A 16,771-nucleotide genomic window follows, 5' to 3' on the forward strand; every position below is an offset into this window, starting at 1 on the left:
CCTTGGCAACACAAAGCTAGCAAAGTACGTTAGCAACAGCTGTTTCCTGTTTATGACCGCACGACACTCGCTTTTGTCAAGAGCCACAGTCTGATATTTCCAGGTCATAATGCGTCTAACATTAGTATTAGCATTAGCATGACATAAAGGTTCAAACGCCGTGTAGAGGCTTTGAGAGAAGTCAAAGAAATGAGGCTGTTCCTGTTCACGCTAGCTTTAGCCACGCCCCTCACACACACTAGCTTTAGCCACGCCCCTCACACACACTAGCTTTAGCCACGCCCCTCACACACGCTAGCTTTAGCCACGCCCCTCACACACACTAGCTTTAGCCACGCCCCTCACACACACTAGCTTTAGCCACGCCCCTCACACACACTAGCTTTAGCCACGCCCCTCACACACACTAGCTTTTAGCCTCGCCCCTCACACACACTAGCTTTAGCCACGCCCCTCACACACACTAGCTTTAGCCACGCCCCTCACACACACTAGCTTTAGCCACGCCCCTCACACACACTAGCTTTAGCCTCGCCCCTCACACACACTAGCTTTAGCCACGCCCCTCACACACACTAGCTTTAGCCACGCCCCTCACACACACTAGCTTTAGCCTCGCCCCTCACACACACTAGCTTTAGCCTCGCCCCTCACACACACTAGCTTTAGCCTCGCCCCTCACACACACTAGCTTTAGCCTCGCCCCTCACACACACTAGCTTTAGCCTCGCCCCTCACACACACTAGCTTTAGCCTCGCCCCTCACACACACTAGCTTTAGCCTCGCCCCTCACACACACATGGAAGTACTAAACGTCTTTCTGTGATTCGCTCAAATTGACTTAAGGATTAAAAGAATAATTCAGGTATAATTTAGATTTTATCTCAAGAAAACATGTGCTCTGGAAAACCCAAATACCGCAATTTCCGGAGTATAAGTCGCACAAGCCAAAAAATCTAGAATATCGAAGAAAATAAACATTTAAGTCGCTCTGGAGTATAAGTGTACAAGTATATAAGTATAAATATAAGTAGTCGCACACCGGCCAAAACTATGGAAAAAGTTTGACTTATAGTCCGGAAAATACGGTAATGTGCAGTTCTCCAGCAGGATTTCATGGACTAAACCAGGACTAAGCTTGGACTAAAGTGTGCCTCAAACTAGAACTGAATTCAGGTCAACTAGGTCCAGACCGGGACAGGAGCGGGACTGACGTCTTGAGTGTCTTTCCGTAGACTCGTCCCCTCCAGAGTCTCTCCCGGCCGCGGCGGCTCTGCCCACAGCGCCTCCCGCAGGCGCACAAGAGCAGGACGACGTGAACCGCCGGAACTCCCTGGGAAAGTCCAAAGGGAAGAACAAGAAGGCCGAGAGTCAGTCGGCCGACTCAGACCTGGAGGTAACAGACTTTACCACCTCTACCTCCCTTCACTCCCTTCACTCCCTTCACTCCCTTCACTCCCTTCACTCCCTTCACTCCCTTCACTCCCTTCACTCCCATCACTCCCTTTACTCCCATCACTCCCTACTGACTCCTCCTCCTCTCTGTGGGACTGACTCCTCCTCTCTGTGGGACTGACTCCTCCTCCTCTCTGTGGGACTGACTCCTCCTCCTCTCTGTGGGACTGACTCCTCCTCCTCCTCTCTGTGGGACTGACTCCTCCTCCTCTCTGTGGGACTGACTCCCCCTCCTCTCTGTGGGACTGACTCCCCCTCCTCTCTGTGGGACTGACTCCACCTCTCTGTGGGACTGACTCCTCCTCCTCTCTGTGGGACTGACTCCTCCTCCTCTCTGTGGGACTGACTCCCCCTCCTCTCTGTGGGACTGACTCCACCTCTCTGTGGGACTGACTCCCCCTCCTCTCTGTGGGACTGACTCCACCTCTCTGTGGGACTGACTCCTCCTCCTCTCTGTGGGACTGACTCCTCCTCCTCTCTGTGGGACTGACTCCTCCTCCTCTCTGTGGGACTGACTCCTCCTCCTCTCTGTGGGACTGACTCCTCCTCCTCTCTGTGGGACTGACTCCACCTCTCTGTGGGACTGACTCCTCCTCCTCTCTGTGGGACTGACTCCTCCTCCTCTCTGTGGGACTGACTCCTCCTCCTCTCTGTGGGACTGACTCCTCCTCCTCTCTGTGGGACTGACTCCTCCTCCTCTCTGTGGGACTGACTCCTCCTCCTCCTCTCTGTGGGACTGACTCCCCCTCCTCTCTGTGGGACTGACTCCACCTCTCTGTGGGACTGACTCCTCCTCCTCTCTGTGGGACTGACTCCTCCTCCTCTCTGTGGGACTGACTCCTTCTCATTTGTCACCTAACAAAAAAGCCACAAAACCTAGAGTAAAAACAACTACAATGTGATTATTTCTTTTGCCTCCAGCGCATCTTCCTGTGGGATCTGGACGAGACCATCATCATCTTCCACTCGCTGCTCACCGGCTCGTACGCTCAGAAGTTCGGCAAGGTAACGGCGACCGACCGCGGGACGTTCAGATGCACTTTCCCTCCTGTTTTACAGTTTGTGGCGTTTGTTCAGGACCCGGCGTCGGTGTTGAACCTGGGTCTGCAGATGGAGGAGCTGATCTTCGAGCTCGCCGACACCCACCTTTTCTTCAACGACCTGGAGGTACCAACACTCGCTCCGTCCCTTGGTCCCGGGCTTTAACGTCCCAGGCTTTCAATGTCTCGGGCTTTCGGCGTCCCGGGCTTCGGCGTCCCGGGCTTTAAAGTTTGTGGAGTTCGATCCAGTGATCTTTTGAAATCTTGTTCCAGGAGTGTGATCAGGTTCATGTTGAAGATGTCGCTTCAGACGACAACGGACAAGACCTCACGTGAGTTTTATGAATGAAGCTAAATTTGGAATTACCGTATTTTCCGGAGTATAAGTTGCACCAGCCATAAAAAAGCATAATTCCAGACAAAGTTTATGCAGAATTTACAAAAAGAAACAACTTTTTTGACTCTCTAAACATTAAATCAACAAATAAAGTCGATCTCATGTATTTTTGATTGTAACATTTTTAAAAAAGTGACGACATATGAGTTTTTGAGTAATTTCTAGTGTGATGTCATCGATTAAAACAGCAAGTAAAATTATAAACTGCAACATTTCAAATATATTTAGTTTTAGTTGAATGAGTCGTCCGACCTGGAGGGGGCACTTTAAGTTAACCTTTTAGCCAAATAAATTAAACTAAAATATAAGTACATTTTTGTTTTTATTGCACTGAAAACTGTTTAGATAAACCCCTCCTGTAGAGCTGGGTTGAAATAATTGATTTTCCGATTTCCGATTCGCATATTAATGACCGATTATCGATTCGTACATCCAAAGATCGTTTTTTTTTTTTTTTTTTTTAAATTAAAAAAAAAAATTCTACATTTCCCTCAGTGAACTTCAATCTACCTTCAAGAAGGACAATTCAGGACTCCTTGATTATCTTTCTTGAAGGTAGATTGACCCTTGACCTTTTCATTAGTCTTCCATCAGTAACTACCAATACTTGTAAGATTTGATGTTTCATATTGATATAATACTAGTTTGAATATGTTGCTTCTCTACACAGTCATGAAGTGAAGGAAACGGTTCAAATACATTTTTCATTTTTAATAACATTAACCCCCGGATCAAATCGAAATCGGAGCAAATCGGAGCAAATCGGATGGGATCTGAGAAATCAGAAAAAAACGATTTTGAAACGTAAAAATCGGAATCGAATCGATTCTTGAAATTTGAATCGAAACCCAGCTCTACCCTCCTGCGTGTTACCATGGAGACGTCACTTCCGGGTCCAAGCTGCTCAAGACAGAAGTGTTGTTGACGAGCCATGCTAACGACAACAAGCCATGCTAACGACAAATGTAAATGACTTGTTCGCTGACCCTCTGGCGTCCCACAGGAGCTATAACTTTGTGGCGGACGGCTTCAGTGGCTCGGGCGTGTCGGGAGCGGGCGGAACCAACAGCGGCGTTCAGGGCGGCGTGGAGTGGATGAGGAAACTGGCCTTCAGGTACCGGCGGCTAAAGGAGATCTACAATGGCTACAAGACCAACGTGGGAGGTGAGTCCGGCGCACACAGTCAGGGAACGTCTGAGCCAGAGCAAATGTACGGATCAACGATGGCACGCGTCTTTGCTAACTCGATGGTCTGCCCCCATCCCGCGTGTCGCCATGAAACTTGGGGGCGGGACGAGGAGTCTCCCGTGTACGCGCCCCGTCTCTCCCGCGTACGCGCCCTGTCTCTCCCGCGTACGTGCTCTGTCTCCCGCGTACGCGCCCTGTCTCTCCCGCGTACATGCTCTGTCTCCCGCGTACGCGCCCTGTCTCTCCTGCGGACGCGCCCTGTCTTACGCGCCCGGTCTCTCCCGCGTACGCGCCTCGTCTCTCCCACGCGCCCTGTCTCTCCCGTGTACGCGCCCTGTCTCTCCCGCGTACGCGCCCTGTCTCTCCCGCGTACGCGCCCTGTCTGCGCCCTGTCTCTCCCGCGTACGCGCCCTGTCTCTCCCGCGTACGCTCTCTCCTGCATACGCGACCTGTCTCTCCCGCATACGCGCCCTGTCTCTCCCGCGTACGCGCCCTGTCTCTCCCGCATACGCGCCCTGTCTCTCCCGCGTACGCGCCCTGTCTCTCCCGCGTACGCGCCCTGTCTCTCCCGCGTACGCGCCCTGTCTTACTCGCCCTGTCTCTCCCGCGTACGCGTCCTGTCTTACACGTCCTGTCTCTCCCGCCCTGTCTCTCCCGCCCACGCGCCCTGTCTCTCCCGCCCACGCGCCCTGTCTCTCCCGCCCACGCGCCCTGTCTCTCCCGCGTACGCGCCCTGTCTCTCCCGCGTACGCGCCCTGTCTCTCCCGCGTACGCGCCCTGTCTCTCCCGCGTACGCGCCCTGTCTCTCCCGCGTACGCGCCCTGTCTCTCCCGCGTACGCGCCCTGTCTTACGCCCTGTCTCTCCCGCGTACGCGCCCTGTCTCTCCCGCGTACGCGCCCTGTCTCTCCCGCATACGCACCCTGTCTCTCCCGCGTACGCGCCCTGTCTTACGCGCCCTGTCTCTCCCGCGTACGCGCCCTGTCTCTCCCGCGTACGCGCCCTGTCTTACTCGCCCTGTCTCTCCCGCGTACGCGTCCTGTCTTACGCGTCCTGTCTCTCCCGCCCTGTCTCTCCCGCCCACGCGCCCTGTCTCTCCCGCCCACGCGCCCTGTCTCTCCCGCCCACGCGCCCTGTCTCTCCCGCGTACGCGCCCTGTCTCTCCCGCGTACGCGCCCTGTCTTACGCCCTGTCTCTCCCGCGTACGCGCCCTGTCTCTCCCGCATACGCGCCCTGTCTCTCCCGCGTACGCGCCCTGTCTCTCCCGCGTACGCGCCCTGTCTCTGTCTCTCCCGCGTACGCGCCCTGTCTCTCCCGCGTACGCGCCCTGTCTCTCCCGCGTACGCACCCTGTCTCTCCCGCGTACGCACCCTGTCTTACGCGCCCTGTCTCCCGCGCCCCCTTGTGCCTGATCATTGAACACGTTGATGTTGTAGGTCTTTTGAGTCCCATCAAGCGCGACCTGCTCCTGAGGCTTCAGACGGAGATCGAGAACGTGACGGACGCTTGGCTCAGCACGGCTCTCAAGTCTCTGCTGCTCGTCCAGGGCAGGTACGGCTTAAGACGGTCCCGTGTCCTATGACTAATGTCCCAGCGTCCCGTGTCTTTGGACAATTGTCCCAGCGTCCCGTGTCCTTAGACAGATGTCCCAGCGTCCCGTGTCCTTAGACAGATGTCCCAGCGTCCCGTGTCCTTAGACAGATGTCCCAGCGTCCCGTGTCCTTAGACAGATGTCCCAGCGTCCCGTGTCCTTAGACGAATGTCCCCCGCGTCCCGTGTCCTTAGACAGATGTCCCAGCGTCCCGTGTCCTCAGCTGTAAGTGTCTTTCAGGGGGAAGTGTCTGAACGTTCTGGTCACCACGACACAGTTGGTTCCGGCTCTGGCCAAAGTGTTGCTTTACGGTCTGGGAGAAGTGTTCCCCATCGAGAACATCTACAGCGCCACCAAGATAGGTAACTCCTCCTCCTGTGGGACTGACTGACTCCTCCTCCTGTGGGACTGACTGACTCCTCCTCCTGTGGGACTGACTGACTCCTCCTCCTGTGGGACTGACTGACTCCTCCTCCTGTGGGACTGACTGACTCCTCCTCCTGTGGGACTGACTCCTCCTCCTTGTGTGGGACTGACTCCTCCCCCTCTGTGTGGGACTGACTCCTCCCCCTCTGTGTGGGACTGACTCCTCCCCCTCTGTGTGGGACTGACTCCTCCCCCTCTGTGTGGGACTGACTCCTCCCCCTCTGTGTGGGACTGACTCCTCCCCCTCTGTGTGGGACTGACTCCTCCTCCTTGTGTCCAGGTAAAGAGAGCTGCTTCGAGAGGATTGTGTCTCGTTTTGGGAAGAAAGTGACTTACGTCGTCATCGGCGACGGCCGCGATGAAGAATTTGCTGCAAAACAAGTAAATTCCGTTTAAAACTTAAATATTTAAAATGAGCTCGTTAATTATCACTAATTAAGAACTTTATTTGATTCAGTCCAAGTTCTTTCAGGTATAAATGACATTCACCTCTGTCACATGACCCGCTGCTCGTGTCCAACCAGGAAGTGACATCACAGCCCTCTGCCCCGCCCTCTAACTGCACGTTCTGCCTGTTCCGCAGCACAACATGCCGTTCTGGCGCATCTCGACTCATGGCGACCTCGTGTCGTTGCACCAGGCGCTGGAGCTGGACTTCTTATAGACGTTTCCCAGGCGACGCCAGCAGAGGCGTTTCCCCGGCGACGCCAGCAGAGGCGTTTCCCCGGCGACGCCAGCAGAGGCGTTTCATTCGCCGCTCCGCGTTTTTGGACCGCAGTGAAAACGCGTCGGACGTTTGTTTTGTACCGGCAGCTAATCGCACGACGCCAAAGCCACGGCGTTTTCACTCGGACGTTTTCTGAATCCTCGAGGCGCAAACGCAGCGACGTCCGGAACTCGCCGCGACTTTGGAACGGCACAAAGCGACAACTGTTTCAATCTCTCAGAACGGCAGTAAAAAAAGGGCGTGTTTGTTGGTCCGTGTTGGGCGTTTGTTTGAACAGACGATAATCGCGGTTCAAATGTGTTTTTGAATGAAACAAAAACTGTCACAAAGCCAATCGTCCGCATCAGAAAAAGTCTAAACGTGTGAAAAGCAGTCGAGTCGAAACGGTTTAATCATGTTCAGATTTTCACATCATCTTCAGCCTTAAAGCGCTTCATATTTTAACGTTCCAAAAGTCAAATGGTGAAAATTATGTTTTGCTGAGCTGAAAGTGACGATATTTAACAAAACTGCTTCAAATATTCATCAATAACACACTTTATTCATCAATATTCTCTTTAAAAGCCATTTTTATGGAGGTTGTTTTGTGTTTTTATTAAAAACATTTTTTTTTACATCTTTTTTTTTTTACATTGAAATTTATTTTTGTATCTACTTAAAATATTCATTGTATTAGATTAAAAAAAAAAAAATCGATGTAAAAAAATATATAACGCCCAACATTTTTTATTTTGATGACGACAACAAAATTTAGACGTAAAACATGTACAAAAAATCTATGAAAAACAAAATACGATGAAAAACAAAATCTATGGGAAAAAAATGAAATTCAATTGAAAAAATAATACGATGTCAAAAAAAAATAAAAATATTTGATGATAAAAGTAAAAAAAAATTGTCTTAGAAATACAAAATCGTTCCCATTACTTCCCATCAGATTATTTTTTTTTGACATCGAAATTATTTATTCTTTTGGCATCTACATTTTTTTTACATGGAATTTATTATTTTTTTTAATCGAAATAAAAAAAATCACAATGAATATTTGTACTAGATTTGATCATAATAAAATCACAAAATAACCTTCATACGTTTTCCTCTTTTCTTCTTCAAAGGACAAACGACACAAACACAACAAAGAGGAGAAAATAAACACAACTAAAAACGCCAAAGACACAAAATCACCTCATATTTAAATGAAAAGTGGACATTTCCCACCTTTGTATTTGCTTTATGTTTAAAAGCCTCGTGTGACTCGTGTGCCACTTCCTTTTTGTGCTCGCGCTTGCTTCACGCGAGCGGTGCATTCTGGGAAGTTCCTGATGTGGCGTAACGCTGCAGTTCCTGTCGTGACCACAGGGTGCGCCCGGTCACGTGTTTGTGGTCGTCGTGGAAACGAGGCGAGCTCCAGCTGAACATGAGATACATATAAATGTATCACTCGTATAATCCGTGTTAAACGAGGAAAAACGTCACATTTACAAACCGAAAAGTACAAAACATTTGATCTTGTTTTTCTTTTGTTTGAAGATAAAAATCCAAATGATGGATTTTTGGGCCTAAATGTGACGGATTGAAATGTCTTTCTTCACTTAGGCAAATCTGAAAATATTTGAACCGGATTTGACTGAAAATGAATGAAAAAAGCCAAATAAAATCCCTCGGTTTTTGGCGTTTGAACTTAAACAGGTTTAAAGTCTGAGCGGTTTAAATGTCCAGACACTGAGTGCCCCCTGGTGGCTGTGATCACGCGTGTCCCCTTCTGAACACGCGTGGCCCCTTCTGAACACGCGTGTCCCCTTCTGAACACGCGTGTCCCCTTCTGAACACGCGTGTCCCCTTCTGAACACGCGTGTCCCCTTCTGATCACGCGTGTCCCCTTCTGAACACGCGTGTCCCCTTCTGAACACGCGTGTCCCCTTCTGAACACGCGTGTCCCCTTCTGAACACGCGTGTCCCCTTCTGATCACGCGTGTCCCCTTCTGAACACGCGTGGCCCCTTCTGAACACGCGTGGCCCCTTCTGAACACGCGTGGCCCCTTCTGAACACGCGTGGCCCCTTCTGAACACGCGTGGCCCCTTCTGAACACGCTTCTGAACACGCGTGTCCCCTTCTGAACACGCGTGTCACTGTCGCGTGTGAACTGGACTGAACACTGAGGCTGACGCTCTCTGAATGTCTCTTGTTTTCTCATGCGTTTGTTTTTGTTTGTTTGTTTTGTGTGATATTTAAACCGTGCCTTACTTTATGCATAATCTCAAACTAGATATGATTTTATACAATATTCAAAGTGTTATTTCATGTGTTCAGAACCAAAAGTCAAATCTCACAAAGTAAAAGTCTGAATATTGTGATGTTGGTGTGAAGTGTGAAGCTGCTGCTGGAGACGCTCCGGATTGAAGGTATTTTAATGTTTTTATTTCATATTTTTCAGAAAAGTTACGGCGTACACTTTAAACTTAAATTGGTTAATTAAAATGGCAAATCTTAAATAAATAGAATAAACGGTCACATTTGTAAAGCTCGACTAAAAACATTTAAACAAAGAATATTCTGAATTGAAATCCGGGAGTTTGACTTTTTGCGGTTCAGATTTTGGGAGTTTGGCGTCTAGAGGGCGTCTAGAGGGCGTCTAGAGGGCGTCTAGAGGGCGTCTAGAGGGCGTCTAGAGGGCGTCTAGAGGGCGTCTGGAGGACGTCTGGAGGACTCTAAAGGGCGGTAGAGGGCGCTGGAGGACAATCATGAAGGGAACAGACGTGACGCTGCCGTGTGTTTTGCATGTTTTACTTTTGCATGTGGTTTTGCCGTGTTTTACCTGCTATAAACGTGTCTTTGTTCTTCTGATGCCAAATATTCTTATTTTTACACTTTATTTGTTTGTATTTAAACATTGACGTGCGGCGCCGGAACGTTCCGGAGGAAATAAACATGTTAAACCTGTGGGCGTGTCCTGTGTCGCTGTGGGCGTGTCCTGTGTCACTGTGGGCGTGTCCTGTGTCGCTGTGGGCGTGTCCTGTGTCACTGTGGGCGTGTCCTGTGTCGCTGTGGGCGCGTCCTGTGTCACTGTTACATGTAAAAACATCTGAACTTAAATATGTTTAAATTCAGCACATTTTGAAAAAACACGAGTAAAAAGACGTGTTTCACTTTAATCAAAGTCATTCAGTGTTTTAGGATTCTGTCCTATTTCTGTTGTCATTGCAACAGCACCATTCAAATCTAAATGTATAAATATAAGTCCTCACTAAATCTTCACATGAGGAAGGAAACATTTACCTTAAATTCACAGCGGGCCCTTAGGGGCCGGTCGAGTTCCTGTTCTTCATTTACATCATTATAAACATTAACCTCCTCACCCTCTGTGGGTGGTCTCTATTCCTCCCCTTCAAGCTCAGGTCCTCCTCCAGAGGCCCCTGGGAGCTCAGGTCCTCCTCCAGAGGCCCCTGGGAGCTCAGGTCCTCCTCCAGAGGACCCTGGGTTTTCCTGGATCTGCTCGAGTCATTCCTCCAGTTTGGGGGCCACTGCCCCAAGTGCTCCGGTCACTACAGCACCACTGACACCTTCAGGCTCCAGACCTTCTCCAGCTCCTCTCTGAGGCCTTGGGATTTCTCTAGTTTCTCATGTTCCTTTTTCCGGATGTTTCCATCCCATGATGCACTGCAATGTCCACCACCACGACCTCTGACCCTTGAGACCAGCACGACCTCTGACCCTTGAGACACCACTCAACAGCTGTACACTATGTGTATGTATATATATATATATATATATATATATATATATATATATATATATATATATATATATATATATATATATATGTGTTTTGTTTTGTTCCACAGAGACGCGGGAACAAAACAAAACAATGGAAACGACTAACAAAACAAAGACGTTGGGACAGAAGCGGCAGTCCACATACCAGACGCCGGCGTTGCTCTAGCCCAATCAAGACGCATTTGAGTCCAGTTTTGTGACCAGATCGCCCCCGTCTGTGGAGCATATATATATATATACATATATATATATATATGTATATATATATATATATATATATATATATCTACTATGTATATATGTATATTTATTTTCTTAAGTATTCATCACTTTCTTGGTTCTTTTCATCTCCTGCTGCCTCTCACTTCCTCACATGTTGTCCCTCCTCTTGTCCCTCCTCTTGTTCCTCCTCTTGTCCCTCCTCTTGTTCCTCCTCTTGTCCCTCCTCTTGTCCCTCCTCTTGTCCCTCCTCTTGTCCCTCCTCTTGTCCCTCCTCTTGTCCCTGCTCTTAGGGAGCGTTCACAGTGTGTGGACTTCGCTCAGTGTGAGTACGATGCAGTCGTCATGTCGTCTGTGTTTCACTTTTCTCCGTGGGACTTCTTCTTCACTGTTTTAGGACTTGTTGGTCTGGTGCTGGACATCATCCTGGACATCGTCGCTGTTGTCGATTTTTACAGAGATAATGATCTTGTTCGTTTGGGTTTGTTGATCCTGTTCCTCGTGGGCTCGTCGCTCCTGGTGCAGAGCTACAGCTGGTTCTGGTACAAGTACGACCACTTCAACCTCGTCAGTCAAGTGGAGAAGACGCCCAGTTTATCCTGGCTCAAGGTCCTGCACGTCCTCCAGCTCGGGACGTACCTCAGGTGGGTCAGGGTGACACGTCCTCCAGCTCGGGACGTACCTCAGGTGGGTCAGGGTGACACGTCCTCCAGCTCGGGACGTACCTCAGGTGGGTCAGGGTGACACGTCCTCCAGCTCGGGACGTACCTCAGGTGGGTCAGGGTGACACGTCCTCCAGCTCGGGACGTACCTCAGGTGGGTCAGGGTGACACGTCCTCCAGCTCGGGACGTACCTGGTCCAGACAGGTACAGAGTGAAAGTGAAAGTCTGAGTGAACAAAGTGAGGAAATGTTCAAATGTTAAACGTTCCGTTGTAGAAACAGTTCAGTTTTATGGTCTGGACTCTGTCCATGTGTCCTCATGGGGACATCCTGGACACGTCCTTTAGCTTAACGCTGTGTTCTTCTCTGGTCTCGCAGACACATGGGCGTCATGGAGATGGCGGTCCGTAAATACTGGGCACATAAGGGGAGGGGCTCTGACCCGGGCGATGTGGCGGTCGTCCTCAGCCATGACGTGGCCATGCTGCGGATCGTAGAGGCCTTCTCTGAGTCTCTGCCTCAGCTCGTCCTGATGGTCAGCACCAACATCCAGAGAGGACATCTGGACACTGTCCCAGGTACGAGCCAGGTCTGGAGAGCCGCTCGAGTCCAACACTCACGGATTTGTCTGTCCTCAGTGCTCAAAGCCGTGGCCTCCGCCTCCTTCGTCTCCTTCACCGTGATGTCGTATCACCGCTCGCTTCGCTCCTTCCTGAAGGACAAACGCAAACAGACCCTGGCGTCCTCCGGGGTCTACTTTCTGTGGAACTTTGTCCTGATCGCGGCCCGCGTCACGGCTCTGGCCCTGTTCGCCTCGGCGCTGCCCTGTTACGTGGCCGCACACCTCCTCTGCTCCTGGACGCTGCTCCTCGTCTGCGCCTGGAGCTGCCAAACCAACTTCATGGACAGTAAAGGAGGAGAAGTCTTGTACCGCTGCACCGTGGCCCTCATCTGGTACTTCAGCTGGTTCAACGTGGTGGACGGGAACACTCGGCGGCGGGTGGTGCTCTATCACGGCTACGTTCTGGCCGATATGGCACTTCTCTGCGGGTTGTGGTTCTGGACAGTCACCTCTGACCTCGCCCACTTCAACTATCAACATTTAATAGTCCTCGTCTGCGTTTTGTTCGTTTACATATTGGGGCTTTTCATTAAGTCCGTCTATCATCACTGCTTCCATCCAAATGTGACCAGCAAAGACCTGAAGGAGGAGCAGGAGGAGCAGGAGCAGGAGGAGCAGGAGCAGGAGGAGCAGGTGGAGGAGGAGCAGGTGGAGGAGGAGACAGGTCGTGCCGCGGATGTAGTGGATCACATGTTCAGAAGCGCTGGGACGCCGGCCGACGTCGTGTACGACATTCAACGAAGTCCGAGCGTAAAGAAAACGAACAAGAGGATGAGAAAACTGGCAGAAAGTTTCTATTCTTGATCCGTTCTTATGACGTCATTTAGAATTTTAATTTATATTTTATTTCCATAAAAAATGGTTTATTGTTAATTTATTGAATGTAATAATCTGTCCGTTTAGTGAAACTGTAAATACTACTGCTACTGCTACTGCTACTACTACTACTACTACTACTACTACTACTACTACTACTACTACTACTACTACTACTACTACTACTACTGCTACTGCTACTACTACTACTACTACTACTACTGCTACTGCTACTGCTACTGCTACTGCTACTGCTACTACTACTACTACTACTACTACTACTACTAGTACTGCTACTGCTACTAATTTTTGCACTTCTGTACATTCTTTTTTTTTAAATTAAATATTTATTAAAATTGTATAATAAACAAAAACATTTGAGTTTTATATTTTCAATAAAGATTAATGGCAATGACTTTTATGCCCAGAAAAGAAGAAGATCAAAGGTGACAGGAGTTCTGAGGCCCAAGTACAGAGTCCTGAGGCCTCAATGTCCCCCCCCCCCCCCACACACACACAGACATGCACATACAGAGACTGTAGACTGCCACACACACACACACAGTGATTGTGGACAACTGCTCATACTCCATACTGCCCCCTACTGTACATTCTGTATTTATTCACTGATTCACTTTACATACTCTGCACTTTTAACTGCTGTTTTGCACTTCTGGTTGATGCTAACTGCATTTCGTTGTCTTAGTACCTGTACTCTGTGCAATGACAATAAAGTTGAATCCAATCCAATCCAACAAATACAGAGTCCTGAGGCCCAAACACAGAGTCCTGAGGCCCGAATACACAGTCCTGAGGCCCAAACACAGAGTCCTGAGGCCCAAACACAGAGTCCTGAGGCCCAAACACAGAGTCCTGAGGCCCAAACACAGAGTCCTGAGGCCCAAACACAGAGTCCTGAGGCCCAAACACAGAGTCCTGAGGCCCGAATACACAGTCCTGAGGCCCAAACACAGAGTCCTGGGGCCCAAACACAGAGTCCTGAGGCCCAAACACAGAGTCCTGAGGCCCGAATACACAGTCCTGAGGCCCAAACACAGAGTCCTGGGGCCCAAACACAGAGTCCTGAGGCCCAAACACAGAGTCCTGGGGCCCGAATACACAGTCCTGAGGCCCAAACACAGAGTCCTGGGGCCCAAACACAGAGTCCTGAGGCCCAAACACAGAGTCCTGGGGCCCAAACACAGAGTCCTGAGGCCCAAGTACACAGGACACAGGCTCGGGACATACCTCAGGATCCTGGGGGCTCAGGATCCTGGGGGTGGGGCTCAGGATCCTGGGGGCGGGGCTCAAGATCCTGGGGGCGGGGCTCAGTAGAACATTTTGCAGGATATGACATAAGTTAGGAAATATACACGACTTGTGCATTGTCCCTGTGATAAACCACAGCATGTGACAGGAAGTGGGCGTGTCAGGTGAAATATGTCGCTCTGCAGGTTTGAGCCCACGTTTACCTGTCAGAAAGAAGGCGTGTTCCAGAATGTTCCAGAATGTCCCAGAAATGTAAGAGCCAAAAACTCAACTCTAAAGTACAGACACTGCTCTCAAATGTTGTGCAGAAAAAGAACGCTGTTACCCGCCCTTATGTCCCTTAGGTCATGATAATGGGACACTCCTCTTCTGAGATAAGATAAGATAAGATATTCCTTTATTGTCCCACATGGGGAAATTTCAATGTTGCAACGCAGGTAGATCCAGAGGTAGATGCAGAAGAACAGATCACTTATAGGAAGTCTGAAAAACACTTTCAGTAGAAGATCTCCTATACACAAAAACTCCCATTTCCCAACGAGGGATGGAGGGGAAAAAATACAGATAAAAATAAATACATAAATACCATTGCATGTGATCACGACAGTAATTGCACATGAATATGTGTCACGACAGCACATAGATTGCACATGAATTTCACAGTAATTGCACATACGACAGAATTGCACATCAGTATTAGGTTAGGTCAGTATTGCGCCGGGATAACGTGACGATCTCCGGGTAAGACGACTGTTCTCCGCAGTTTCATGAGTTCCTCCTTTGTGGAAACGCGGTACGGCGCCGGCCGGGGGGCGGGGCCGGAGCCGGGGGGCGGGGCCGGAGCCGGGGGGCGGGGCCGGAGCCGGGGGGCGGGGCCGGAGCCAAGACACATCGCCACGACACGAAGAGAACACTCAATCCAGCCGAATAAAGTCAAAAACAAGTTAATTTAGGGGGGGGGGGGGGGGGGGGGGGCTGGACGAAGATGACCTGTCCTATAGGTGTAGCTCTGCTCCCGACGGGCTTCTAAGTCCCGGTTTACTCCTGGTTTAGACCTGGTTTAGTCCTGGTTTAGTCCTGGTTTAGTCCTGGTTTAGACCTGGTTTAGTGCCTGGTTTTGTCCTGGTTTAGACCTGGTTTAGTCCTGGTTTAGACCTGGTTTAGTGCCTGGTTTTGTCCTGGTTTAGACCTGGTTTAGTCCTGGTTTAGTCCTGGTTTAGTCCTGGTTTAGACCTGGTTTAGTGCCTGGTTTTGTCCTGGTTTAGACCTGGTTTAGTCCTGGTTTAGTCCTGGTTTAGTCCTGGTTTAGACCTGGTTTAGTGCCTGGTTTTGTCCTGGTTTAGACCTGGTTTAGTCCTGGTTTAGTCCTGGTTTAGTCCTGGTTTAGACCTGGTTTAGTCCTGGTTTAGTCCTGGTTTAGACCTGGTTTAGACCTGGTTTAGTCCTGGTTTAGACCTGGTTTAGTACTGGTTTAGTCCTGGTTTAGTCCTGGTTTAGTCCTGGTTTAGACCTGGTTTAGTACTGGTTTAGTCCTGGTTTAGTCCTGGTTTAGACCTGGTTTAGACCTGGTTTAGTCCTGGTTTAGACCTGGTTTAGTACTGGTTTAGTCCTGGTTTAGTCCTGGTTTAGTCCTGGTTTAGTCCTGGTTTAGTCCTGGTTTAGACCTGGTTTAGTCCTGGTTTAGTCCTGGTTTAGTACTTGTTTAGTCCTGGTTTAGACCTGGTTTAGACCTGGTTTAGACCTGGTTTAGTCCTGGTTTAGACCTGGTTTAGTACTGGTTTAGTCCTGGTTTAGTCCTGGTTTAGACCTGGTTTAGTCCTGGTTTAGTCCTGGTTTAGACCTGGTTTAGTGCCTGGTTTTGTCCTGGTTTAGACCTGGTTTAGTCCTGGTTTAGTCCTGGTTTAGTCCTGGTTTAGACCTGGTTTAGTGCCTGGTTTTGTCCTGGTTTAGACCTGGTTTAGTCCTGGTTTAGTCCTGGTTTAGTCCTGGTTTAGACCTGGTTTAGTCCTGGTTTAGTCCTGGTTTAGTACTTGTTTAGACCTGGTTTAGACCTGGTTTAGACCTGGTTTAGTCCTGGTTTAGACCTGGTTTAGTACTGGTTTAGTCCTGGTTTAGTCCTGGTTTAGTCCTGGTTTAGACCTGGTTTAGTACTGGTTTAGTCCTGGTTTAGTCCTGGTTTAGACCTGGTTTAGTCCTGGTTTAGTCCTGGTTTAGTCCTGGTTTAGTCCTGGTTTAGTCCTGGTTTAGACCTGGTTTAGACCTGGTTTAGTCCTGGTTTAGTCCTGGTTTAGACCTGGTTTAGACCTGGTTTAGTACTGGTTTAGACCTGGTTTAGACCTGGTTTAGTACTGGTTTAGTCCTGGTTTAGTCCTGGTTTAGTCCTGGTTTAGTCCTGGTTTAGACCTGGTTTAGTACTGGTTTTGTTCACTTCTTGTGTTTCTACTTTGAAGACGCCAAAGGGGAAGTTGGAGGACTTGGTTGGTGCTCCTGACCTCTTGACCTCCTGACCGGTCACACTGGTGCTCCTGACCTCCTGACCGGTCACACTGGTGCTCCTGACCTCTTGACCGGTCACACTGGTGCTC

General features: G+C 49.6%; 2 protein-coding genes across 2 annotated transcripts; both read left to right on the forward strand.

Annotated features, from left to right (window-relative positions):
* Window positions 1–1,236: 1,236 nt before the first annotated feature.
* Window positions 1,237–7,396, forward strand: eya3 (EYA transcriptional coactivator and phosphatase 3; the record flags this gene model as incomplete). The annotated part of the gene is made up of 9 exons (XM_072464230.1): window positions 1,237–1,397; window positions 2,378–2,461; window positions 2,534–2,623; window positions 2,770–2,828; window positions 3,897–4,057; window positions 5,516–5,630; window positions 5,911–6,032; window positions 6,377–6,477; window positions 6,680–7,396. Coding segments are annotated over 9 exons (974 nt in total), but the record flags the coding sequence as incomplete, so codon positions are not given.
* Window positions 7,397–10,944: 3,548 nt separating this feature from the next.
* Window positions 10,945–13,178, forward strand: LOC140379555 (XK-related protein 8-like). Its single transcript, XM_072464229.1, has 3 exons — window positions 10,945–11,461; window positions 11,858–12,057; window positions 12,118–13,178. The coding sequence occupies exons 1-3, from the start codon at window positions 11,163–11,165 to the stop codon at window positions 12,903–12,905; spliced, it is 1,287 nt and encodes a 428-aa protein (XP_072320330.1). The 5' UTR covers window positions 10,945–11,162; the 3' UTR covers window positions 12,906–13,178.
* The last annotated feature ends 3,593 nt before the right edge of the window (window positions 13,179–16,771 follow it).

This window comes from Eucyclogobius newberryi, unplaced genomic scaffold (assembly GCF_026437365.1).
Source record: "Eucyclogobius newberryi isolate DKJ021-1_F unplaced genomic scaffold, fEucNew1.0.hap1 SCAF_416, whole genome shotgun sequence".
Taxonomy (NCBI): Eukaryota; Metazoa; Chordata; class Actinopteri; order Gobiiformes; family Gobiidae; genus Eucyclogobius; species Eucyclogobius newberryi.

What these genes read in the sequence shown, in the direction of transcription:
- LOC140379555 (XM_072464229.1), top strand. Translation starts at nt 11,163, where the DNA reads ATGTCGTCTGTGTTTCACTTTTCTCCGTGGGACTTCTTCTTCACTGTT. An exon ending in CAGCTCGGGACGTACCTCAG is followed by an intron (nt 11,462 to 11,857) that starts GTGGGTCAGGGT and finishes CTGGTCTCGCAG; the next exon opens with ACACATGGGCGTCATGGAGA. An exon ending in ACATCTGGACACTGTCCCAG is followed by an intron (nt 12,058 to 12,117) that starts GTACGAGCCAGG and finishes GTCTGTCCTCAG; the next exon opens with TGCTCAAAGCCGTGGCCTCC.